At 46.8% G+C, this 21,409-nt stretch overlaps 1 protein-coding gene across 1 annotated transcript; it reads left to right on the top strand.

Moving 5' to 3' along the window:
- Positions 1-1,542: 1,542 nt before the first annotated feature.
- Positions 1,543-20,360, top strand: LOC127347997 (uncharacterized). The gene is made up of 3 exons (XM_071818279.1): positions 1,543-1,739; positions 2,144-4,469; positions 20,031-20,360. The coding sequence occupies exons 2-3, from the start codon at positions 2,151-2,153 to the stop codon at positions 20,358-20,360; spliced, it is 2,649 nt and encodes an 882-aa protein (XP_071674380.1). The 5' UTR covers positions 1,543-1,739; positions 2,144-2,150.
- Positions 20,361-21,409: the final 1,049 nt, after the last annotated feature.

Genomic DNA, 21,409 nt, shown 5'->3' with positions numbered 1-21,409 from the left:
GTGAAAGTTCAGAGATGGTAAACCTAGAGGGGTGAATAGGTTTCTACAAGTTTTAATTCTTTCTTTGCAATGTTAGGCTTTGTGGAATATAAAGGTGAGTCTAATGCAAACTAGATGAGGCACCCTAGATCATGGGCGGATCCAGGCACAAGCCCAGGGGGGCGAATGCCCCACTCGATTTTTTGGTCTCCTTATACCTGGCCCATAGTATAGGGAGTTGCCTCCACTCAGCCCAAAACATTTGCCCCCACTACTTAATTTTTCTAGTCTATTTGCAAAGCCCGTGTATGGAAAAGTACCCATTAACTTCTCATCTTGGCCTGGTCTCGTTAGAGCATCTCCAACAGGCGCGCTAAAACGCGACGCGCTAAACCTCCGTTTCGGCGCGCTGCAAACCGCTGGCGCGTGTGATACCGAATTTTCCCTTGCCGGAGGCTATATTTTGCAGCGCGCGTTGGTGCGGGAAAAAAGCACCTCCGCCGGAGGCTGTATTTTGCAGCACGTTTCGACCGTTTTTTCAAAAATAATCAAACGAACAATGGAAATTTGATCGAAAATACGAATATAATTAAAAAGTTTAACGATACAGCGCGACATAGAGGACGAAAATGCAACTCGGAAAAAGCTACTCGGAGGAGTCCCAATCGAAGTCCGACGAGTGGGTGCTCGGAGTCGTCTCCGACACCGGCGTCGTCGTCCACTCGAAGGAGGAGGAGGAGGAGAGGACGATCGTCGACGGCCCTGCGCCCTTCTTCTTTTCCTCCTCCTTCCTCGCCGCCTTCGCGGCCCTCGCCGCCTTCCTCGCCGCGGCCTCGGCGCGGCGCTTCTCGCGCGAAGCTTTCTTCTTCGCCTTCTCCTCCTCCTTCTGCGCGTAGAAGGCCTCCGTGGCGGCGACGTCTTCGGGGAAGCGGCGCGCCCACTCGAGGCGCAGCGCCTCGTCGCGCTCCGCGATGAGGAGGCGCTGCTCCAACTCCCGTTGCCGGCGCTGCTGCTCCTGCGTGATGACTGGCGGCGGCGGCGCGAGCATCTCCGCTTGCTCCCGCGTGTAGACATCGTGAAAATTCATCGACCGCCGGGAGCAGCCGAGACGCCAAGCGACGGCGTCGTACGCCCGCGCCGCCTCGTGCGCCGTGTCGTAGGTACCGAGGCGGATCCGCTCGTCGCCGGAGTGGATCTCCGCGTCGAACCGGCCGCTCGGCCGCGCCCGAACGCCGTGGTAGCCGGAGGCGGGGCGGCGGCGCGGAGGTGGAGCGTCGGCGGGAGAGAGGGAGAGGTGTCGTCGGCGCGGAGGCGGAGCGACGGCGGGAGAGAGGGAGAGAGGGAGAGACGCGTGGAAAGTTCAGTCTGGTGGCGCGCACGCGCGTGTCGCGTTTATAGCGCGCGCGGCAGCGGACGCGGCAATTCTCCCGCGCGGGATAGCGCAAAAGCGGACGCGCGCCCTTTTTTCACGCGTCCGCTGGAGCTGCGCGCGAGCGCCCGCGCGCGCCAAATCGGTAGTTTTTTTTCCGCGCGGCTGTTTTAGCGCGCCTGTTGGAGAGCTAGAGCGGGGCAATTTGGCATTGATCAGCAAGGAAACCAAGCGACGGAAGTTTCGCCAGAAACAAAGCGACAGAGGTTTCGAGACAAACCAAGCGACTGGCGATCTCCCAATCCGACGCCCGCCTCCGCCCTCCGGCACGCCGGCCGGCCGACCGACCGCCTATCCTTCGAACTTTGAAGATCACTGCATCTGCCCTCTGGTAATCCCCCAAGTTCTTCCCCAAGCGTCTTCTTAATTTCTCAAAACTTCTGATTTCTTATTTATTGTCTCCTTCTAATTCTATATCAGCTTGATTGAGCCTAGTTTATTTCACATTAATACATGATCAATTACTCAAAAGAGAAGTTTGATGTTCAGATCAATTTGCACGTACTGTTAAGTCTGAACTCTGATTCTCTGAACCTCAAGTGTTCAGATTGATTTGTATTGCTGTTTGACTGTTTGAGTATTGGAGAGTAGAAGAAATATATATCAATTGCTGTTTGAGTATTTGAGACTAGAAGAAACATATATCATTAATCATTTGCTGTTTGAGTATTTGAAAGAAGAAAATCTATATGAACTCTGAATTCATGTATGAAAATTTTATTTTGACATATGCAGAGAAGCTATGGAGCGATTTTATCCAAAATCTACAAGTGGCAACATGCCTGAAATGATTGATTTGAGCAAGCTTCCTCGGGATCCATCTAAAAGGAAGAGAATTATAGATTTCCATCCCAATCAGCATGAGGACATCAGAAGAAAGTACTTGACATGGGGGCCTCATCAACCTCGTCCATCCAAGTTTAAACTCAGAATGATTGGAAAGAGTAAGATGCATTTTATTGCTGATTGGTATGATATGCATGCCAATTGGTTAGAGTACAGTGAGGCAGAGGACAAGGCATATTGCCTGTGTTGCTATTTGTTCAGGGACAATATTAAAGGTAACAAGCATGGACATGATGCATTTGTGATAGAGGGCTATGTCAATTGGAAGAAGGGACCAGAGAGATTTTCGAAACATGTGGGTGACCGTGATAGTTTCCACAACAAGGCACTAAAAAACTGTGAAGATCTGATGAATACTGCTCAATCAATCCCCGAAGCCTTGCATAAACAAACTCAAATTGAGAAGAATGAGCATCTTATCCGGTTGAATGCTGCAATTGATATATGTAGATACTTGTTGCATCAAGGACAACCTTTTCGTGGCCATGATGAGTCAGAAGACTCAACAAATAAAGGAAATTATCTCGAGTTGAAGGATTATACTATGATGCAAAATGATGTTGTAGCCAAGGCATTCAAAAATGCTCCACGCAATAATCAGTTGGTGTCTCCAACAATTCAAAAGGATATTACTCAATGCTTTGCGGAAGAAATTATGGGCAGTATTTTGAAGGACATTGACAATGGCGTGTTTAGTTTATTGGTTGATGAGTGTCGTGATGTTTCTGACAAAGAACAAATGGCAGTTGTTCTACGCTATGTCAACAAATGTGGGGTGTCAAATGAGAGGTTTGTTGGTGTTGTTCATGTGGAGGAGACAACAGCAGATTATCTCAAGTCTAAAATTGATTTTATGTTTGCAAAGTTTGGTTTGAGTCTACAACAAGTGAGAGGACAAGGTTATGATGGAGCAAGTAACATGGCCGGTGAGTTTAATGGCTTGCAGGCCAAGATTATGAGAGAGAACAGTTCAGCTTATTATGTACATTGTTTTGCTCATAAGCTTGACTTAGTTGTTGTGTCTCTTGCAAAGAAGATACCTGATGTTGGCGAATTCTTTGATATGATATCATTATTGGTTACCGTGGCTGGATACTCTTGCAAGAGAAAGGATAAACTTAGAGAGTTTCATCAGGAAGAACTTAGGAAAGCTATTTACAGGGGAGAGCTTTCTACAGGATCTGGATTAAACCAGGAGATGTCTCTCCAAAGACCAGGAGATACTAGATGGAATTCTCACTATACAACTTTGTTGAGTTTGTCGAAGATGTTCCCTTCAGTGGTTAAAATACTAGAATATGTGGAGGAAGATGGAAAAGATCCGTACAAGAAACGTCAAGCCAATGGTCTTCTAAAATATTTTCAAACATTTGATTCTATATTCTTTCTACACATGATGATGATTATATTTGCTTGGACAAATGGGCTGTCAAAAACATTTCAAACAAAGGACATGGGTATTGCAAATGCTATGTCAGATGTAGAATCTATTAAGAGGGAGCTAATGAAGCTCAGATCTGAGCAAGGTTGGAATTCTCTCCTGAAGAAAGTATGCCTCTTCTGCGAGACATATGACATTTCGGCGATGGACATGAAAAAGGACTACATAAATCCAAAGAAGCCAAGGCAAAAGACCGGCATTGACAATGAGCATCATTATCGGGTTGACTGTTTCTTTGTTGTCATAGATTTGTTGTTAGAACAGTTAAATCGCAGATTCAATGAGGTAAATTTAGAGTTGCTTTGTTGCATGTCCGCTTTCAGCCCAAGTGATCAATTTAGACTTTATGATGATGAGAAACTTATCAAGTTGGCCAAGTTTTATCCTGGAGACTTCAATGATGATGAATTGGATCATCTTGAGCAGGAGCTTTGCCTTTACCTAGATAATGTACTCAATGATACAAGGTTTGCTAGCTTGGACACAATCATCGATTTGGCTAAACTAATGGTGACTACACGGAAGCATCTTTCTTATCCGTTGGTCTATCGCCTTTTAAAGTTAGTGTTAACTCTTCCCGTTGCTACGGCAACTATCGAGAGGTGCTTCTCAGCTATGAAGCTTGTCAAGAGTGCTCTACGAAACAAAATGGGTGATGATTATATGAGCCATAGCCTCATTTGCTTTGTAGAGAAGGAATTGTTGGACAATATTCCGAATGAGGTGATAGTTGGACGTTTCCATGCGACAAATCGCTGTGGGGTGAAAAGAAAGGTGATTTTTCTCATGTTTTTCTTATATACTGTCAATTTCAGTTTTTGCAATCCCAGTTTGACATACTTTTTGTTGGAGATATGCCCAAGAGGCAATAATAAAAGTGGTTATTATATATCTTTATGTTTATGATAAATTTTTATATACCATGCTATAGTTGTATTAACCAAAACATTGATACATGTGTGATATGTAAACAACAAAGAGTCCCTAGTATGCCTCTTAACTAGCTTGTTGATTAATGGATGATTAGTTTCATAATCATGAATATTGGATGTTATTAATAACAAGGTTATATCATTATATGAATGATGTAATGGACACACCCAATTAAGCGTAGCATAAGATCACGTCATTAAGTTATTTGCTATAAGCTTTTGATACATAGTTACCTAGTCCTTATGACCATGAGATCATGTAAATCACTTATACCGGAAAGGTACTTTGATTACATCAAACGCCACTGTGTAAATGGGTGGTTATATAGGTGGGGTTAAGTATCCGGAAAGTATGAGTTGAGGCATATGGATCAACAGTGGGATTTGTCCATCCCGATGACGGATAGATATACTCTGGGCCCTCTCGGTGGAATGTCGTCTAATGTCTTGCAAGCATATGAATAAGTTCATAAAGACCACATACCACGGTATGAGTAAAGAGTACTTGTCAGGAGACGAGGTTGAACAAGGTATAGAGTGATACCGATGATCAAACCTCGGACAAGTAAAATATCGCGTGACAAAGGGAATTGGTATCGTATGTGAATGGTTCATTCGATCACTAAAGTCATCGTTGAATATGTGGGAGCCATTATGGATCTCCAGATCCCGCTATTGGTTATTGGTCGGAGAGAGTACTCAACCATGTCCACATAGTTCACGAACCGTAGGGTGACACACTTAAGGTTTGATGTTGAAATGGTAGAACTTGAATATGGAATGGAGTTCGAAGTATTGTTCGAAGTCTCGGACGGGATCCCGGACATCACGAGGAGTTCCGGAATGGTCCGGAGAATAAGATTCATATATAGGAAGTCATATTCCAAGTTTGGAAATGATCCGGTGCATTTATGGAAGGTTCTAGAAGGTTCTAGAAAAGTCCGGAAGAAATCACTTTGGAAAGCGGAGTCCCGAAGGGACTCCACCATCCATGGCCGGCCAACCCTATGGGTGGAGTCCCAGGTGGACTCCACCTAAGGTGGCCGGCCACCTCCCCCTCATGGAAGGGTGGGAATCCCACTTGGGTGCGAGTCCCACCTTGGGTAGGTTTCCCTACTACATGGAAATTTTGGGTTGGGGTCTTATTCGAAGACTTGTAGTCCAACACTTGGGGGTTCCACCTATATAATGAGGGGCATAGGGGAGGGGGCCGGCCACCACAAGCCCTCAAGGAGGCCGCACCCCATAGTGGCCGGCTACCCCTCTCCCAAACCCTAGCCGCCCCCTCTCCTCCACCTCTCCCGCATAGCTTAGCGAAGCTCCGCCGGAGTTCTCCATCGCAACCGCCACCACGCCGTCGTGCTGCCGGATTCAAGGAGGAGCTACTACTTCTGCTGCCCGCTGGAACGGGGAGAAGGACGTCGTCTTCATCAACACCGAACGTGTGATCGAGTACGGAGGTGCTGCCCGATTGTGGCACTGAGATCAAGATCTTCTACGCGCTTTTGCAAGTGGCAAGTGATCGTCTACCGCAGCAACAAGAGCCTCATCTTGTAGGCTTTGGAATTCTTCAAGGGTGAGACTCATTCATCCCCTTGTTGCTCCCATCTTCTAGATTGCATCTTGGCTTGGATTGCGTTCTCGCGGTAGGAATTTTTTTGTTTTCTATGCAACGTATCCCAACAGTGGTATCAGAGCCGTGTCTATGCATAGATGGTTGCACGAGTAGAACACAATGGTTTGTGGGCGTTGATGCTTATGTTGTCTTTAGTTTGAGTACTTTGCATTTTTGTGGCACAGTGGGATGAAGCGGCTCGGGCTAACTTTACATGACCGCGTTCATGAGATTTGCTCCACGCTCGACATGCAACTTGTATTGCATAAGTGGCTTTGCGGGTGTCTGTCTCTCCTACTATAGTGAAGATTCAATTTACTCTTCTATTGACAACACTAGTATCACCGTTGTGGTTCATGTTCGTAGGTAGATTAGATCTTTCTCGAAAACCCTAAACCACGTAAAATATGCAAACCAAATTAGAGACGTCTAACTTGTTTTTGCAGGGTTTGGTGATGTGATATGGACATAATGTGATGATAAATATGTATGAGATGATCATTATTGTATTGTGGCAACCGACAGGAGCCTTATGGTTGTCTTTAAATTTCATGTTGAGTAGTATTTCAAAGAAGTTGTAATAGTTGCTACATGGGAGAACAATCATGAAGACGGCGCCATTGACCTTGACGCTACGCCGACGATGATGGAGATCATGCCCGTTGATGATGGAGATCATGTCCGTGCTTTGGAGATGAAGATCAAAGGCGCAAAGATAAAAGGGCCATATCATATCACATATGAACTGCATGTGATGTTAATCCTTTTATGCATCTTATTTTGCTTAGATCGCGACGGTAGCATTATAAGATGATCCCTCTCACTAAAATATCAAGATAATAAAGTGTTCATCCTTAGTAGCACCGTTGCCAAGACTTGTCGTTTCGAAGCATCTCGTGATGATCGGGTGTGATAGAATCAACAAGTGCATACAACGGGTGCAAGCCAGTTTTGCACATGTGGATACTAAGGTGGCCTTGACGAGCCTAGCATGTACAGACATGGTCTCGGAACACGTGATACCGAAAGGTAGAGCATGAATCATATGATTGATATGATGAACACTTTGAGTGTTCGCCATTGAAATTACATCTTGTCACGTGATGATCGGACTTAGGTGTGGTGGATTTGGTTCGTGTGATCACTAAGACAATTCGAGGGATATTGTTTTGAGTGGGAGTTCACCTAGTTTTTAATTATGTTGAATTAAAATTTGAACTCAATTTGTCATAAACTTAGTCTAAACTATTGCAAATATATGTTGTAGATATGGCGTCCCCAATCAATTTTAACCAGTTCCTAGAGAAAGAAAAACTTAAGAGCAACGGTAGCAACTTCACCGACTGGTTCCGTCATGTGAGGATTTTCCTCGCTGGCGGAAATCTGCAATATGTGCTTGATGCACCGCTAGGTGACCCTCCTGCAGAAACTGAAACCGATGAAGTAAAGAATGTTTACGCAACTCGGAAAACTCGGTACTCTCAAGTTCAGTGTGCCATCCTATGCAGTCTGGAAGTCGATCTTCAAAAACATTTTGAGCACCATGATCCACATGCGTTGATAAAAGAGTTGAAGACTATTTTTGAAACTCATGTGGCCGTGGAATGCTACGAAGCATCGAAACACTTCTTCAGTTGCATGATGGAAGAAGGTAGCTCCGTTAGTGAGCACATGCTCGTTATGACCGGGCATGCGAAGAAACTCAGTGACTTGGAAATAGTTATTCCTAACAGACTGGGGATTAATCGTATCCTTCAATCACTGCCACCTAGTTACAAGAACTTTGTGATGAACTACAATATGCAGAACATGAACAAAGAGTTACCTGAACTCTTCTCCATGCTTAAAGCTGCTGAGATTGAGATCAAGAAAGAGCACCAAGTGTTGATGGTCAACAAGACCACCAGTTTCAAGAAACAGGGCAAGTCTAAAGGCAAATTCAAGAAGGGTGGCAAGAAAGCTGCCACGCCTCCTGTGAAACCTAAGACTGGCCCTAAGCCTGATGCTGAGTGCTATTACTGCAAGGAGAAGGGACATTGGAAGCGTAATTGCTCCAAGTATTTGGCGGATCTGAAGAGCGGCCTTGTCAAGAAGAAGAAAGAAAGTATATCTGATATACATGTTATAGATGTTTATCTTACTGGTTCTCGTACTAGTACCTGGGTATTTGATACTGGTTGCTCATATTTGTACTAGTACCTGGGTATTTGATACTGGTTGCTCATATTTCTAACTCGAAACAGGAACTAAAGAATAAACGAAGACTACTAAAGGATGAAGTGACGATGCGCATTGGAAATGGATCCAAAGTCGATGTGATCGCTGTCGGCACACTTCCTCTACATCTACCTTCGGGATTAGTTTTAAACCTCAATAATTGTTATTTTGTACCCGCGTTGAGCATGAACATTATATCTGGATCTTGTTTAATGCAAGACGGTTATTCATTCAAGTCTGAGAATAATGGTTGTTCTATTTTTATGAATAATATCTTTTATGGTCGAGCACCTGAAAAGAATGGTTTATTTCTGTTAGATCTCGATAGTAGTGATACACATATTCATAACATTGATGCTAAGCGAATTAAATTGAATGATAATTCTACTTATATGTGGCACTGTCGTCTTGGTCATATTGGAGTGAAACGCATGAAGAAACTCCATACCGATGGATTACTTGAATCACTTGACTTTGAGTCACTTGATAGATGCGAAGCATGTCTAATGGGAAAATGACTAAGACTCCATTCTCTGGTATTATGGAGCGAGCTACAGACTTATTGGAAATCATACATACCGATGTGTGTGGACCAATGAGTGTAGCCTCGCGCGGTGGTTATCGTTATGTTCTAACCTTCACAGATGATCTGAGTAGATATGGGTATATCTATTTCATGAAACATAAATCCGAAACTTTCGAGAAGTTTAAGGAATTCCAAAGTGAAGTAGAAAATCAACGTAACAAGAAGATTAAATTTCTACGATCTGATCGTGGAGGTGAATATCTGAGTTATGAGTTTGGCATGCATTTAAAGAAATGCGGAATACTTTCACAATTGACACCGCCGGGAACACCACAACGAAACGGTGTGTCCGAACGTCGTAATCGAACTCTCTTAGATATGGTTCGTTCTATGATGTCTCTTACTGATTTGCCATTATCATTTTGGAGTTATGCATTAGAGACAGCCGCATTCACTTTAAATAGAGCACCATCAAAATCCGTTGAAACGACACCGTATGAATTATGGTTTAATAAGAAACCTAAGCTGTCGTTCCTTAAAGTTTGGGGTTGCGAAGCCTATGTAAAGAAGTTACAACCGGACAAGCTAGAACCCAAAGCGGAGAAATGCATCTTCATAGGATACCCTAAGGAAACTATAGGGTACACTTTCTATCACAGATCCGAAGGCAAAATCTTTGTTGCTAAGAACGGAACCTTTCTTGAGAAAGAATTTCTCACTAAAGAAGTGACTGGAAGAAAAGTAGAACTCGATGAGATTTATGAATCTTCACTAGTTGATCAGAGTAGCGCAGTACCGGAAGTTGTTCCTGTGCCGCCTACACCAACAACAGAGGAAGCTAATGATAATGATCGTGAAACTTCAAACGAGATAGCTACTGAACCTCGCAGATCGACAAGGGAACGTGCCACTCCTGATTGGTATGATCCTTGTCTAAATGTCATGATTGTGGACAACAATGATGAGGACTGTCAACACCCGGATTTTTAAATCCAGATGCCTATTATGCCATTCCTCGCAATCCCAGGAATATTGTTTTTGCGAGACATAATAGATCGATATCACAACACATCATTCATTACATACCATAATCGTCTTACAATAGAGGGATCACATGATCCAGTCTTAATACAACATAATGGATCTAGAGATCCTATTACAAAACACATAGCGGAAGCGAAGTAGTAGCGGTTGTGGTCCATCTGTTCCACAGGCAACTGTTGATGTCAGGAGTGGTCCTAGTTGTCGTAGACGTCCTGCTGTCCATCTTCCTCGTACTGCTGTTCCTCTACATAGTCTGGCCATTTGAATAGCCAGGGACAAAGCCATGAGTACTTTAAAGTACTCGCAAACTAATACTAATGTAAGCACTATCAACTATAGTAAGGGGGTGCTAAGCTCTAAGTTTATTTGCATAAAGCCAATTTTAGTTCACAAACATTTAGTAAAAGCTTCTTCATTTGCTAACTAACTCAAGTGGGAACATTAGTGTCATTCCCACAACTCTGTTGTGATTCATGTCAAATTCACCATTCACCCTTTCAAGTTCAAGTCACAAGTCACCCTTCACATGTCACATTTTGAAAATGGTCTGATGACGGAACAGTATGGCCTTTCCAACCGTCCATAACCATGGACGCGGCTATTCGAATAGATCTACACTCTGCAGAGGTCGTACACTTGTGCCACAACATTTGCAATAATCCGTCAGGGTTAACTGGCCCTGATTTACCACAGTCCGTGTGCGGACTACCAACCATAACCTTTCACTTACGTACCCTAGTATAGGCACCTCTCCCCATGAGCTTGGCCTCCCAGTGAAGACAAACTGTCAGCCTGGGAACTGCACAGGGCTTGGGCCGGACATTCACCTCATATTCACGTCATATCACATCATTCCATATTTCTTTGGAGGCAGCCCTTGGCATAACCCCGATGACGCTTGTTTAGAGGGAACCCATACTAAGATACATTTTTTTAAACTTCTAGTTAAGCCCTACCCATATCAGGTATTGCGGGGGTACTTGTAAAATTGGAATGGTATCGCATCCGAACCCAACCATCAGTTTTCGTAAAATTCACCAAGTCATTCACAAGTCATATTCACCTTCAAAATCTTTCAATAGAATGAATCATCATTCCAAGGTTTTCAAAGTCATTTCATTTCACAAGTTCCCATCTAGAGTAGTCAATTTTATTTGTTAGCACTAGCACTAGTCATGAGGGGTGCTAACTAGCTTATAGCTTTCTAGGCTAAGTTTGATACTCTTGTAGTACTCTATCTCTAGACCAAAGTTAACTATCAAAGCAAGTTATAATAATCAAAGTAAAAGTTTTGAAGAATAAAACTTGGGATGGGATCATGAAGCATAAAGTAATTGGTGAGTGTGCCTTGCTCTAGTAGAGCTTTGCACTTTGCAAGAATATTAGCTTGCAACCATATAACTTGCATTAGTCTAGCTTGCCTTGGTTGGTGTTGTGATCAAAGTTCTCTTCTTCTTCTTCTTGGTAGAAAACCTCCTCCTCTTGATAGTCTCCGGTACTAGCGTCTATAAACGAATACGAGGATACAATCACCAAACAATACTTAAGGGCTAGACTAATCACACAAAAGGTTCACACAAGCTATTTTAGCATCACCATATTATTATCATGTTGGTTGACTTTATTTTCTTTTTAAAGAAAAATAATTTCCTCTCATTACAAATATTGATTAGGGTTTCTATTTAATTCCTTGGAGAAATAATTTCCTCTCATTGCATCTTGTTAAGATTTAATTTCCTCTCATGAATAATATGTGACCTAGGTTGACCAAGGTCAACCTCTTCACACTTATCATTTAAGAAAAATAATTTAAAGGAGGTGTAGCACCTCATACAATTTAATCTTAGCATGGTAAAGATTTAATATCATCAACAATTCATATGAGACCTAAATGACCAGAGTCTCTACCTCATTTTGAATTGTTCATGACAAGATTTAAATGAGAGAAAGACTCCCATATGATTGTGTTGACTGCCAAAACCCACCGGCGGGCAGCGACGGTCAACACGGTAGAGCCGGGAAGAGCCTAGAGCTGCGGCTGGCTGAGACCCCTCCGAGCGACGGCCCGCAATGCTCTTCTGGTCACACGTCCGATGCGAAGTGCAAGGGCGTGCCACCTGACCTATACCTGGTCAGGAAGGTGATGGGGATGCCTCGCTTAATTTCCTGCATGGCATACACGTAAACATTAAATACGAGCCTCGATCGGCTCAAAGTTATCTCGTGAATCGGCTCAAAGAGCCGATCCACCCATGATTCGTACGGGGTGCACGAATATATGGTGATCCTGCTTGATCAAGATAAAGCTAATGAGATCTACGACGATTTAGGGTTTTCACCGCATAATCGGATCATCCTACTCCAGGTTGGGCCTCGCGGCCACGCACGGTGATCGTAAGCCGATCCTAAACAAGGCCTAAAAACCAACATGAAGTTGATCCTCGGAACATCCTGTTTAGGACTTGCGAACGACACCCTACGCGCCGCTGGATCCTCCCCCCCTTTGTAAGGCCTAACTATTGCAGATATTAAACTAATCCTTGTAGAACAAGGAGCAATCGTAACGGATCAGATCTACTAAATAATGATCAAGCGGGGTGCCGCCCCCACACCTAAGATAGGTGTGAGGGCGGCTAGATATGCAAGGGTTGCACTACGTAAGCATGTTATACAAAGAACTATGCTAACCCTAACACATCTATGATAACTACGTTGCTCGCCATCAAAGACGCTTCAGTACGAGCAACGCATGAACAACGTGGAGCTTGTGCTGCCTAGATCGCAAGATGCGATCTAGGCAGCATGTCGCTTACCTGATAGAAACCCTTGAGACGAAGGAGTTGGCGATGCGCCGAGATTGGTTTGTTTGGGTTGAACGTGAGTTGTTTTTTATTCCATAAACCCTAGATACATATTTATAGTCCAGGGGACTTTCTAACGTGGGAATATCCCCATCGTGTACGAGACAAACTCTAACTTTTAATCTACGATACAATCTACTATAATTAAAGATACACGGGCAAACTAGCCCAAATTCTCCGTGCAAGGCCGCTTCAGAGATCTTCCACGTGTAATCTTCCAAGCCCATCTCTCTAACGGCCCACCTCCTGATTTGACCAAAATCTGGTGATAACACATGCCCCCCTGGTTTTGGAAATAACTTTTCCAAAATCATTATGCTTTCCTTCGTCGGGTCATGTCATGGCAGAGCAGAGCTGTTGCAGTATCCGTTATCATTATGCCCCGTCTTCTCAGCTTCTCTGCAAAATTCGATAGCTCTGGCGTCATCTCCTTGGAAACTATAATGACATTAAATTTCCACCAGGCTCCTCATTATTTAACTGTGCCGATCGATTAGCTTTCTTCATCCCCTTCCTCTGTTCCAGCCATCGGCACCCAAAAAACCCCCTTCCCCTTCAGCCATGTCTTCCTCTTCCTCCTCCTTCTCAAACCTCTTCCCCCAATCCTCGCCGAAGAAGAAGAACGAGGACAACCTTCACTCCAAGGTGAACCCCCTCTCCCCCGACAATGAGAAGAAAGAAGGAGAAGTAGCGAAGGCCAAGGCCTTCCCCTCCGCCAAGCTCCCGCCGAAGAAGCGCTCCCGCATGTGGGCGGATAGCGAGGATGAAGACGACGATGAAGAAGGAGAAGGGGAGGAGGAAGATGAATCTTCCTCTTCCGCCGGGTACCCGCCAACCAAGCGCTTCCGCTCCTGGGCGGACAGCGAGGATGATGATGATGACGAGGAGGAAGAGGCTCCGGCCACGGCCGGGTAGCAGCGACGAGGAGCTCCCTGGGAGCAGCGCCGACGACATCGACGGCGGTGACGACGAGGACAGCGACGACTAGTAGAATAAGACTAGTAGTAGCAGTGCACTAGGCACTAGATCCCTCTTTTGAGAGCCATCGGCTCTTTCTTGTAAAGCCGCTCCTCTGAATTAATGAAATTGTTCTTTTGATTCATCCTTCAATTACTCCAATTTCATTCCTTCCGCCTGTCATGCCAAGACCGATAGCAACGCATCGGATTTCTTTTCTTTTGGACGCCCATGAAGCCGGATTCTCATGTCGATTAGCTCGTAGGCCAAGAACTTCTCAATTTCAGGCTGCGATTTGGTATCTGACCACAATTTTTTCGCAATCCCTTAGCCGATGACTACTCATCGGCTATTTTGAGAATCTAGTCCCTTTCCTCCTCTTGCAGCGACAGGACGGTCCAAACTTGTAAAAAACAAAAAAAAACCGACGGCCTCCTATCCCGATTCAGAGGAGGTCACAATGCAGGGCCGCCGATGCGACTCCACTCGGCTTTCCAAAACAGAGCAGCCACTGTGCCAGCTGCCCCCGAGTCTCAGTCGAGGCGAGAATCGGTAATGGATCAGCCGAATGTGCCGCCTATGCAGAGTTAGCCGATTTCAACAAAATCGGCTCCCCGAAGCAGAGAACCTTCAGGGTGAGCTGCCCCCCGAGCTTCTTCAGTCTACTTTTCACGCCTTGCAGGTCAGATCGGCTCCTTTCCTGCACTGACCGTCGATGCCGATGTGAACTTTGAGCATATAACCAGCCGGTCTTGGTCTTGTGTGACTGTACTAGAGTTGATGGCTGAGCATCGGCTAATTTTTTTTTTATTTGGCCGATTTTTCTTAATCGGCCCCCAATGTTCCACTGCACGCGTGTCTGCACGTGTTTATCTGCACATGTTTATCTGACTATATGCCCCCCGAGCCGAATCTGCCAGATGACTGCAGATATCGGCTTTTATGGTTAGCCAGGGCACTGTACTTGCACGTCGGCTCCGCAAGGATTCGTGCTGACTTTCATTCGCCGACGTGGCCGTTGCCCAGTAGATCGATGCTGAACACAAGCAGAACATGTGGTGAAGATAATTTTGGCCGATTGCTGGAATCGGCCTCCATATCCATTGGAGCGCTGACTGAAGGTTCTGTAATGCTCCTTCATAATTTTTGGGGCCGATCACAAGGACCAGCCTCGCCCCGTTTGCTCATCGGTTTGTTCTTGCTACTCGGCCAGGCTGGTGGATAAAACCAGCCCAACCTCTGACTTGATGCGCCTGCTATCGTCCACCTTGAGTGCATCGTAGAATCGTGGAGCATTAAGCTCCGTCGGAAGGACGAGCACCATGTTTGTACCAGCCGATGTTTCATCATCGGCTTTCTTTTGCTTGGGACGCCACTCCATTCTCCGTGGACGACCCTCTTCAACCAGGGTTCGCTGAACCTTTGCAGCCAGATCAGGCCGTGCCTTCCTTAGCGTATGCAGGTATAACCTTTCGGCTTCCTCCAGGCCGCGCAACCGCTGAACCCTGCGTTTTTGTGAACGGCTGAGTCCGTCAGGGCACCACCTTGGACGGTGGTACCTGTCTTCTTCTTCTGGTCCCTCGTCTTCGGAATCCTCAAGATCTGCCCACCGAGGGGACTCAGCACGTTTGCTCTGTGACGGGAGAGGCCCTAAGCACTCGAACACAGACACGTTGGCTGCCTCCTTCTTCTTCTTGTTGCATTCTGGGCAATTGCTGATTGTGGGCAATCGGCTCATTCCTGAATCCCAGCAGTGTCTGAAGAAAGGGCAGTCCCAGTGTCTGGCGTTGTCATCTTGCTCCCTTGACCTGTCCGTGGCACGGCGCTCGTGCTCCTCCTCATCGCGATCATGCCGACGATGTCTTCTGGCTTCTCTAGCCAGACGATCTCCTTCATCATCATAGTTGGACCGTCGGCGTTGGTCATACTGACTCACATATTTGTTGAGGAGGTGATCAGAGAGAGGTCGTTGATATCTTATGTTCTTCACTTCTCCCTCTGTGACGTAGCGCTTGCCATCATGATGGAGCCGATCGCGTGGAGCGGCCTCCTCTGTGTCCTTGCTATGAGAGTAGCTGCCCTCATCTCCATCTTTGCCAGAGTGGTTCCCAGGTCCTACCATGTTGATGCTGAACGTGGGACCTGGCTGGCAACCCTCAGGGTAGGTGACTTCTACCATGTTAACGGCGGGGAAGGGCTGGGTGTCGACCTTCATGGCGTACTGGTTGAAAATTAGACGCCCCTTCTCTATCGCCGCTTGGATGTGCTGATGCCACACCCTGCAGTCGTTGGTGGCATGGGAGAGCGAGTTGTGCCATTTGCAGTACGGCTTTCCGTTCAGCTCTTGTGCCGTGGGGAACTTGAGACCTTCAGGAATCGTCAACTGTTTCTCCTTGAGCAGGAGGTCGAAGATTTGTTCAGTCTTGGTCACGTCAAAATCAAATCCCCTGGGCGGCCCTGGTGGCTTTACCCATTTGCAGGACACGGGGGTTCCTCCCCGAGTCCACTCAGCCACTGCTACTTCTTGGTCTCCCACAGGAACTTCGTCTTCTTCTGCATCGACCAGGACTACTGCACGCTTGAACTTGTCTTGGTACAGGTCCGGGTGGCGCTGTTCATATGCTGATAGTTTCTGAACCATGTGCGCCAGCGAGGGATAATCTGCTTGGGAGGCCATGTCCTTGAGCTGTGTTGCAAGGCCAGCTACTGCCAACTCGATTGCTTCCTTTTCAGTTATACGAACCGAATAACATCGGTTCCTAAGATTCCTGAAGCGCTGGATATACTCTGTCACCGTTTCTCCGCGCTTCTGACGTAGTTGTGCTAGATCGGCAATGCTAGACTCGGAAGCTTCTGAATGGTATTGCATATGGAACTATTCTTCCAATTGCTTCCAAGACCGGATGGAGTTTGCTGGCAAAGAGGTGTACCATCCGAAAGCCGATCCCGTGAGGGACTGTGAAAAGAGCCTCACGCGTAGCTGATCCGACACTGAAGCCGGTCCTAGTTGCGCCAAATATCGGCCGACGTGCTCGATGGAGCTGGAGCCATCTGATCCACTGAATTTGGAGAAGTCAGGGAGCCGATATTTAGGTGGCAGCGGGATCATCTCGTACTCGTCGGGTACGGCTTGGAATAGCCGATTGCCCTTCTTTTCGGCACCATGCCGAACTGGTCTCTCGCATGGTACCGATCTGATCCGCCGTGCTGGCTGCAGGAGTTGCACTCAAGATTCGCCGGGGTGGCGTACTTAGCCAGCCATGTTTGCTTTTCCAGCTACGAGCCAACTGCAGGAGCTGGGCTCGGAGTTTCGTCGGGGTGGCGTACTTAGTTAGCCACGTCGCTTCTCAAGCTCGTCGCCGACGTTCCTCCTGTTTTCGCCGGAGTCCCCGATGTTGTGGCCTGGTTTGAGAGTGCCCCATTGCCACAATCGCACATACGTGCACGCGTATCCTTGAGGGATCTCCTTAGGCGCCTCAGCCAAGAACTGGTAGTCACTAGGATCACCACCGATCTTGTAGACGACGAATGCCGGTGTAGCCGGCACTTCAGCTGGTGCTGCCAACGCATATGGCAGCGGTGGACGGACCGGAGTGGCAACTCCCCTTGATGCGTCCCGAGAGCTGGTCCCGACGGCGAGTACCGGTGGCTCATGATCTCCTGGATCACGCGCGAGCGACACGCTCCAACACGTTGACCAGGTTTTCGCAGTGGCGGTGTAGCGAGTGAGCCACCAAGTAGTTGATCTCCTGCCGCAGCCCCCGGTGCGTTCCTCCGACGGGGCAGTAGAGGTCTATCCCATCGAGTGCACCTTGCGGTGAGAATCCCTTCCATCTGATGCCATGGGAACGGGTTCTCTGAAAAGAGCCGATGAGGTCGGCTTCGAGGGTGACCTTGATCTCGTCATATCTCTTCTTGAGCTCGTCAGGCAGCTCCTCGTAGGTGACTGGCGTGCCGTCCACCATCTCAGATGTAGATGGCGATGTGGTTGATGTAGACGATTGTCCCACCGGGCGTGCCAGAATGTGTTGACTGCCAAAACCCACCGGCGGGCAGCGACGGTCAACACGGTAGAGCCGGGAAGAGCCTAGAGCTGCGGCTGGCTGAGACCCCTCCGAGCGACGGCCCGCAATGCTCTTCTGGTCACACGTCCGATGCGAAGTGCAAGGGCGTGCCACCTGACCTATACCTGGTCGGAAGGTGATGGGGATGCCTCGCTTAATTTCCTGCATGGCATACACGTAAACATTAAATACGAGCCTCGATCGGCTCTCAGTTATCTCGTGAATCGGCTCAAAGAGCCGATCCACCCATGATTCGTACGGGGTGTACGAATATATGGTGATCCTGCTTGATCAAGATAAAGCTAATGAGATCTACGACGATTTAGGGTTTTCACCGCATAATCGGATCATCCTACTCCAGGTTGGGCCTCGCGGCCACGCACGGTGATCGTAAGCCGATCCTAAACAAGGCCTAAAAACCAACATGAAGTTGATCCTCGGAACATCCTGTTTAGGACTTGCGAACGACACCCTACGCGCCGCTGGATCCTCCCCCCCTTTGTAAGGCCTAACTATTGCAGATATTAAACTAATCCTTGTAGAACAAGGAGCAATCGTAACGGATCAGATCTATTAAATAATGATCAAGCGGGGTGCCGCCCCCACACCTAAGATAGGTGTGAGGGCGGCTAGATATGCAAGGGTTGCACTACGTAAGCATGTTATACGAAGAACTATGCTAACCCTAACACATCTATGATAACTACGTTGCTCGCCATCAAAGACGCTTCAGTACGAGCAACGCATGAACAACGTGGAGCTTGTGCTGCCTAGATCGCAAGATGCGATCTAGGCAGCATGTCGCTTACCTGATAGAAACCCTCGAGACGAAGGAGTTGGCGATGCGCCGAGATTGGTTTGTTTGGGTTGAACGTGAGTTGTTGTTTATTCCATAAACCCTAGATACATATTTATAGTCCAGGGGACTTTCTAACGTGGGAATATCCCCACCGTGTACGAGACAAACTCTAACTTTTAATCTACGATACAATCTACTATAATTAAAGATACACGGGCAAACTAGCCCAAATTCTCCGTGCAAGGCCGCTTCAGAGATCTTCCACGTGTAATCTTCCAAGCCCATCTCTCTAACGGCCCACCTCCTGATTTGACCAAAATCTGGTGATAACAGATTGATTAATAGTTTTGGACAATATCTTTGACTATAAATAGCCACATAGTCCTTTTATTAACCTAGGACATGATCATTCAAAGTAAGCATGGAATATTTTTGCAGAAACAATTAGTGCAAGTCAAATGTGATTTATAGGAGTTGGAATCAACTAAAAAGAATTTGTGGTTGATATTTAATAATTATTCTAAGTCAGAAAAGTCCCTGTCTTGTTTATATTGCTACTTTAATTATACAACAGATATTGGTTTGAATACAGTGGCATTGTGTAGAGAAAACTCTAAGCTTTCCAAACATATAAAATTAAAATTTGGCCAAGTAGATTTGTCCCTATTGATTTTTGAAGTTGTCATCAGATTGCAAAATTTATCTATTCTAGAATTTTTGAATTTCAAACTTTGGGCTGGCGGGAAGACTAGTGGGCTGCACAGCGAGGGAAAGAGGTGGGCCGGCCCAGCTAGCGTGCCACGCACGCAGCGGGCCGCCTGACGGTGGCCCCCGCTTGTCAGCGGGCGCCACAAAGTAACCGGTACGCAGTGAGGTGAGCCGTTAGATTAGAGGGAGGATCGATGGTCCAGAGTTCATCCTCGTCGGGGACGAGCTCCGACGAGCTCTAACCCTAGCCGGCGGCAGAGGGGTCGCGGCGAGGGGCTTACCGGCGTCCGGCGGGGTCGGCGAGGCGGGCAATCGACGTTGTCAATGACGACGAGTCGAATGAGGGTCGTTGCAGCTCCGGGAGTGCTCGGGATCATCGGCGGCGTCGAGCTACTGCGGCGGCGGGCTCCGGCCAAATTCCGGCGAGGTGGTGTGTAATCGGAGAGGGGAAGAGGTCGAGGAGGTTCAGGAGGGAGAGGAGAACTTGTTGGTGTGCAGAAATCGTCCAGGGAGCGTCGGCTTTTATAGGGGCGAGGCAAGGCCGAGGCGGAGCGGGCAGGTCATCGATGACGACAGCGATACAGTGGGTTCTGGTCACTGGCGATGATGCAGTGGAGTTGGCGACGTCGAGGCGGTCACGACGAGCGTCAGCGCGCTGAAAACGGAGCACGGAGCATGCTGGCGACGTCATGTACTGGCAGCGGTACTGGCGGACGGTCGTCGTCCACGGTGACGGCGACAGGGCGTGCGAGGTCAGGGGAGCGTGTCCACTGGGTTCCTGACGTCGAGGTGAGCGGGCAGGTGCAAGGAGAGGTCAAGGCGAGCGCTGAGTCGACGGGGCACGGCGACGTCCTATCGCGCTCTGGGGCGTCACCATGCGCGTCCTGGCGCGCGTGGGCGTCCCTGGGCGTGTCTGGGCGCGCAGGTCCTGGGCAGTGCTGACCCCGTTTCAGTCAAGGGGGTGCACGGTCGTGATCAGCAGGGTCAGGTCATGCTCAGAGACATGGTGGTGCAGGGTGGATGTGAGAGGAGAGGGGAAGGGCATGGGGAGTGACATGAGGGCCGGCATGGTGTTGTTCTAGTCAAGCTGGTCCAAGGCAAGGGCTGGCAGGGCTTGGCAGTGATGCAGAGGGGTACATGGATGCAGAGGGAGTGCAGGGTTGGACTTGGTCCATGGTAAAAATCGGTATGGGCTCCAGATTTGATCCTGCCTGCAAGGTGTTTGTTGTAATGCCCGCAAGAAAATAAATTTCGAATTTTGAGAATATTTTTGGTGGAGTGTAATCATATATTAAATGGAGTATATTGGTGGTGATGGTGATCAAAATGGAATTGGAATGCAAAATTTCAAATTTGGTATGATCTTCTCATAATTTCAAAGTCTCCACTTGTCACATCTCTACTGGTCAACCTGGTCAAAGTTAGGTATGGTGGTCAACATGAAAGTGGTTCACCTTGACAAGGTCTTGGATGACATGGTAATGGTTGACCAAGTTTAGTTTGAAGAAAAGTCAAAACCAGGGGGTAAAGTAGGGAACATTTTATAAAAGGCACTTTTGACCATTATCACATGTATGTTGGTTTTGAGAATTTCTTGGATTTGATTCTGGTTTCTTTGATGCATTTGTGTTTGTTTATCTTATATAAGTATTCTACAAGCAATAGATCAAGCAAAGGTGGCCTTTGGTGAAGATTTGCAAAATTGGCTTTATGTGTATGTGAGTGAAATTGGGATTTTCTCACTATTTGATTTCTCTCCATTTTATTTGACTTTTGTTGACTCTAATGTGATTCTTATTAGTTTAGAAACATTTTCAAACCATTGAATCCATTTCAAAAGGTCTTGATCAAAGATTTGCAAAATTGGCCATAACACATAAGAGGTGAGGTTCAAATTTTATTATTTTTGTAAATTGTTCCCCTTGCTTTACTTGGGCATGGGTTAGGGTCAATTTAGTGTTATATTAGGTTTGGAGATGGGTTCACACCAT

The sequence above is a fragment of the Lolium perenne genome, chromosome 4, assembly GCF_019359855.2.
Source record: "Lolium perenne isolate Kyuss_39 chromosome 4, Kyuss_2.0, whole genome shotgun sequence".
Taxonomy (NCBI): Eukaryota; Viridiplantae; Streptophyta; class Magnoliopsida; order Poales; family Poaceae; genus Lolium; species Lolium perenne.
The sequence above is the reverse complement of the archived record's forward strand: the minus strand, read 5'-3'. Positions and strand labels throughout refer to the sequence as shown.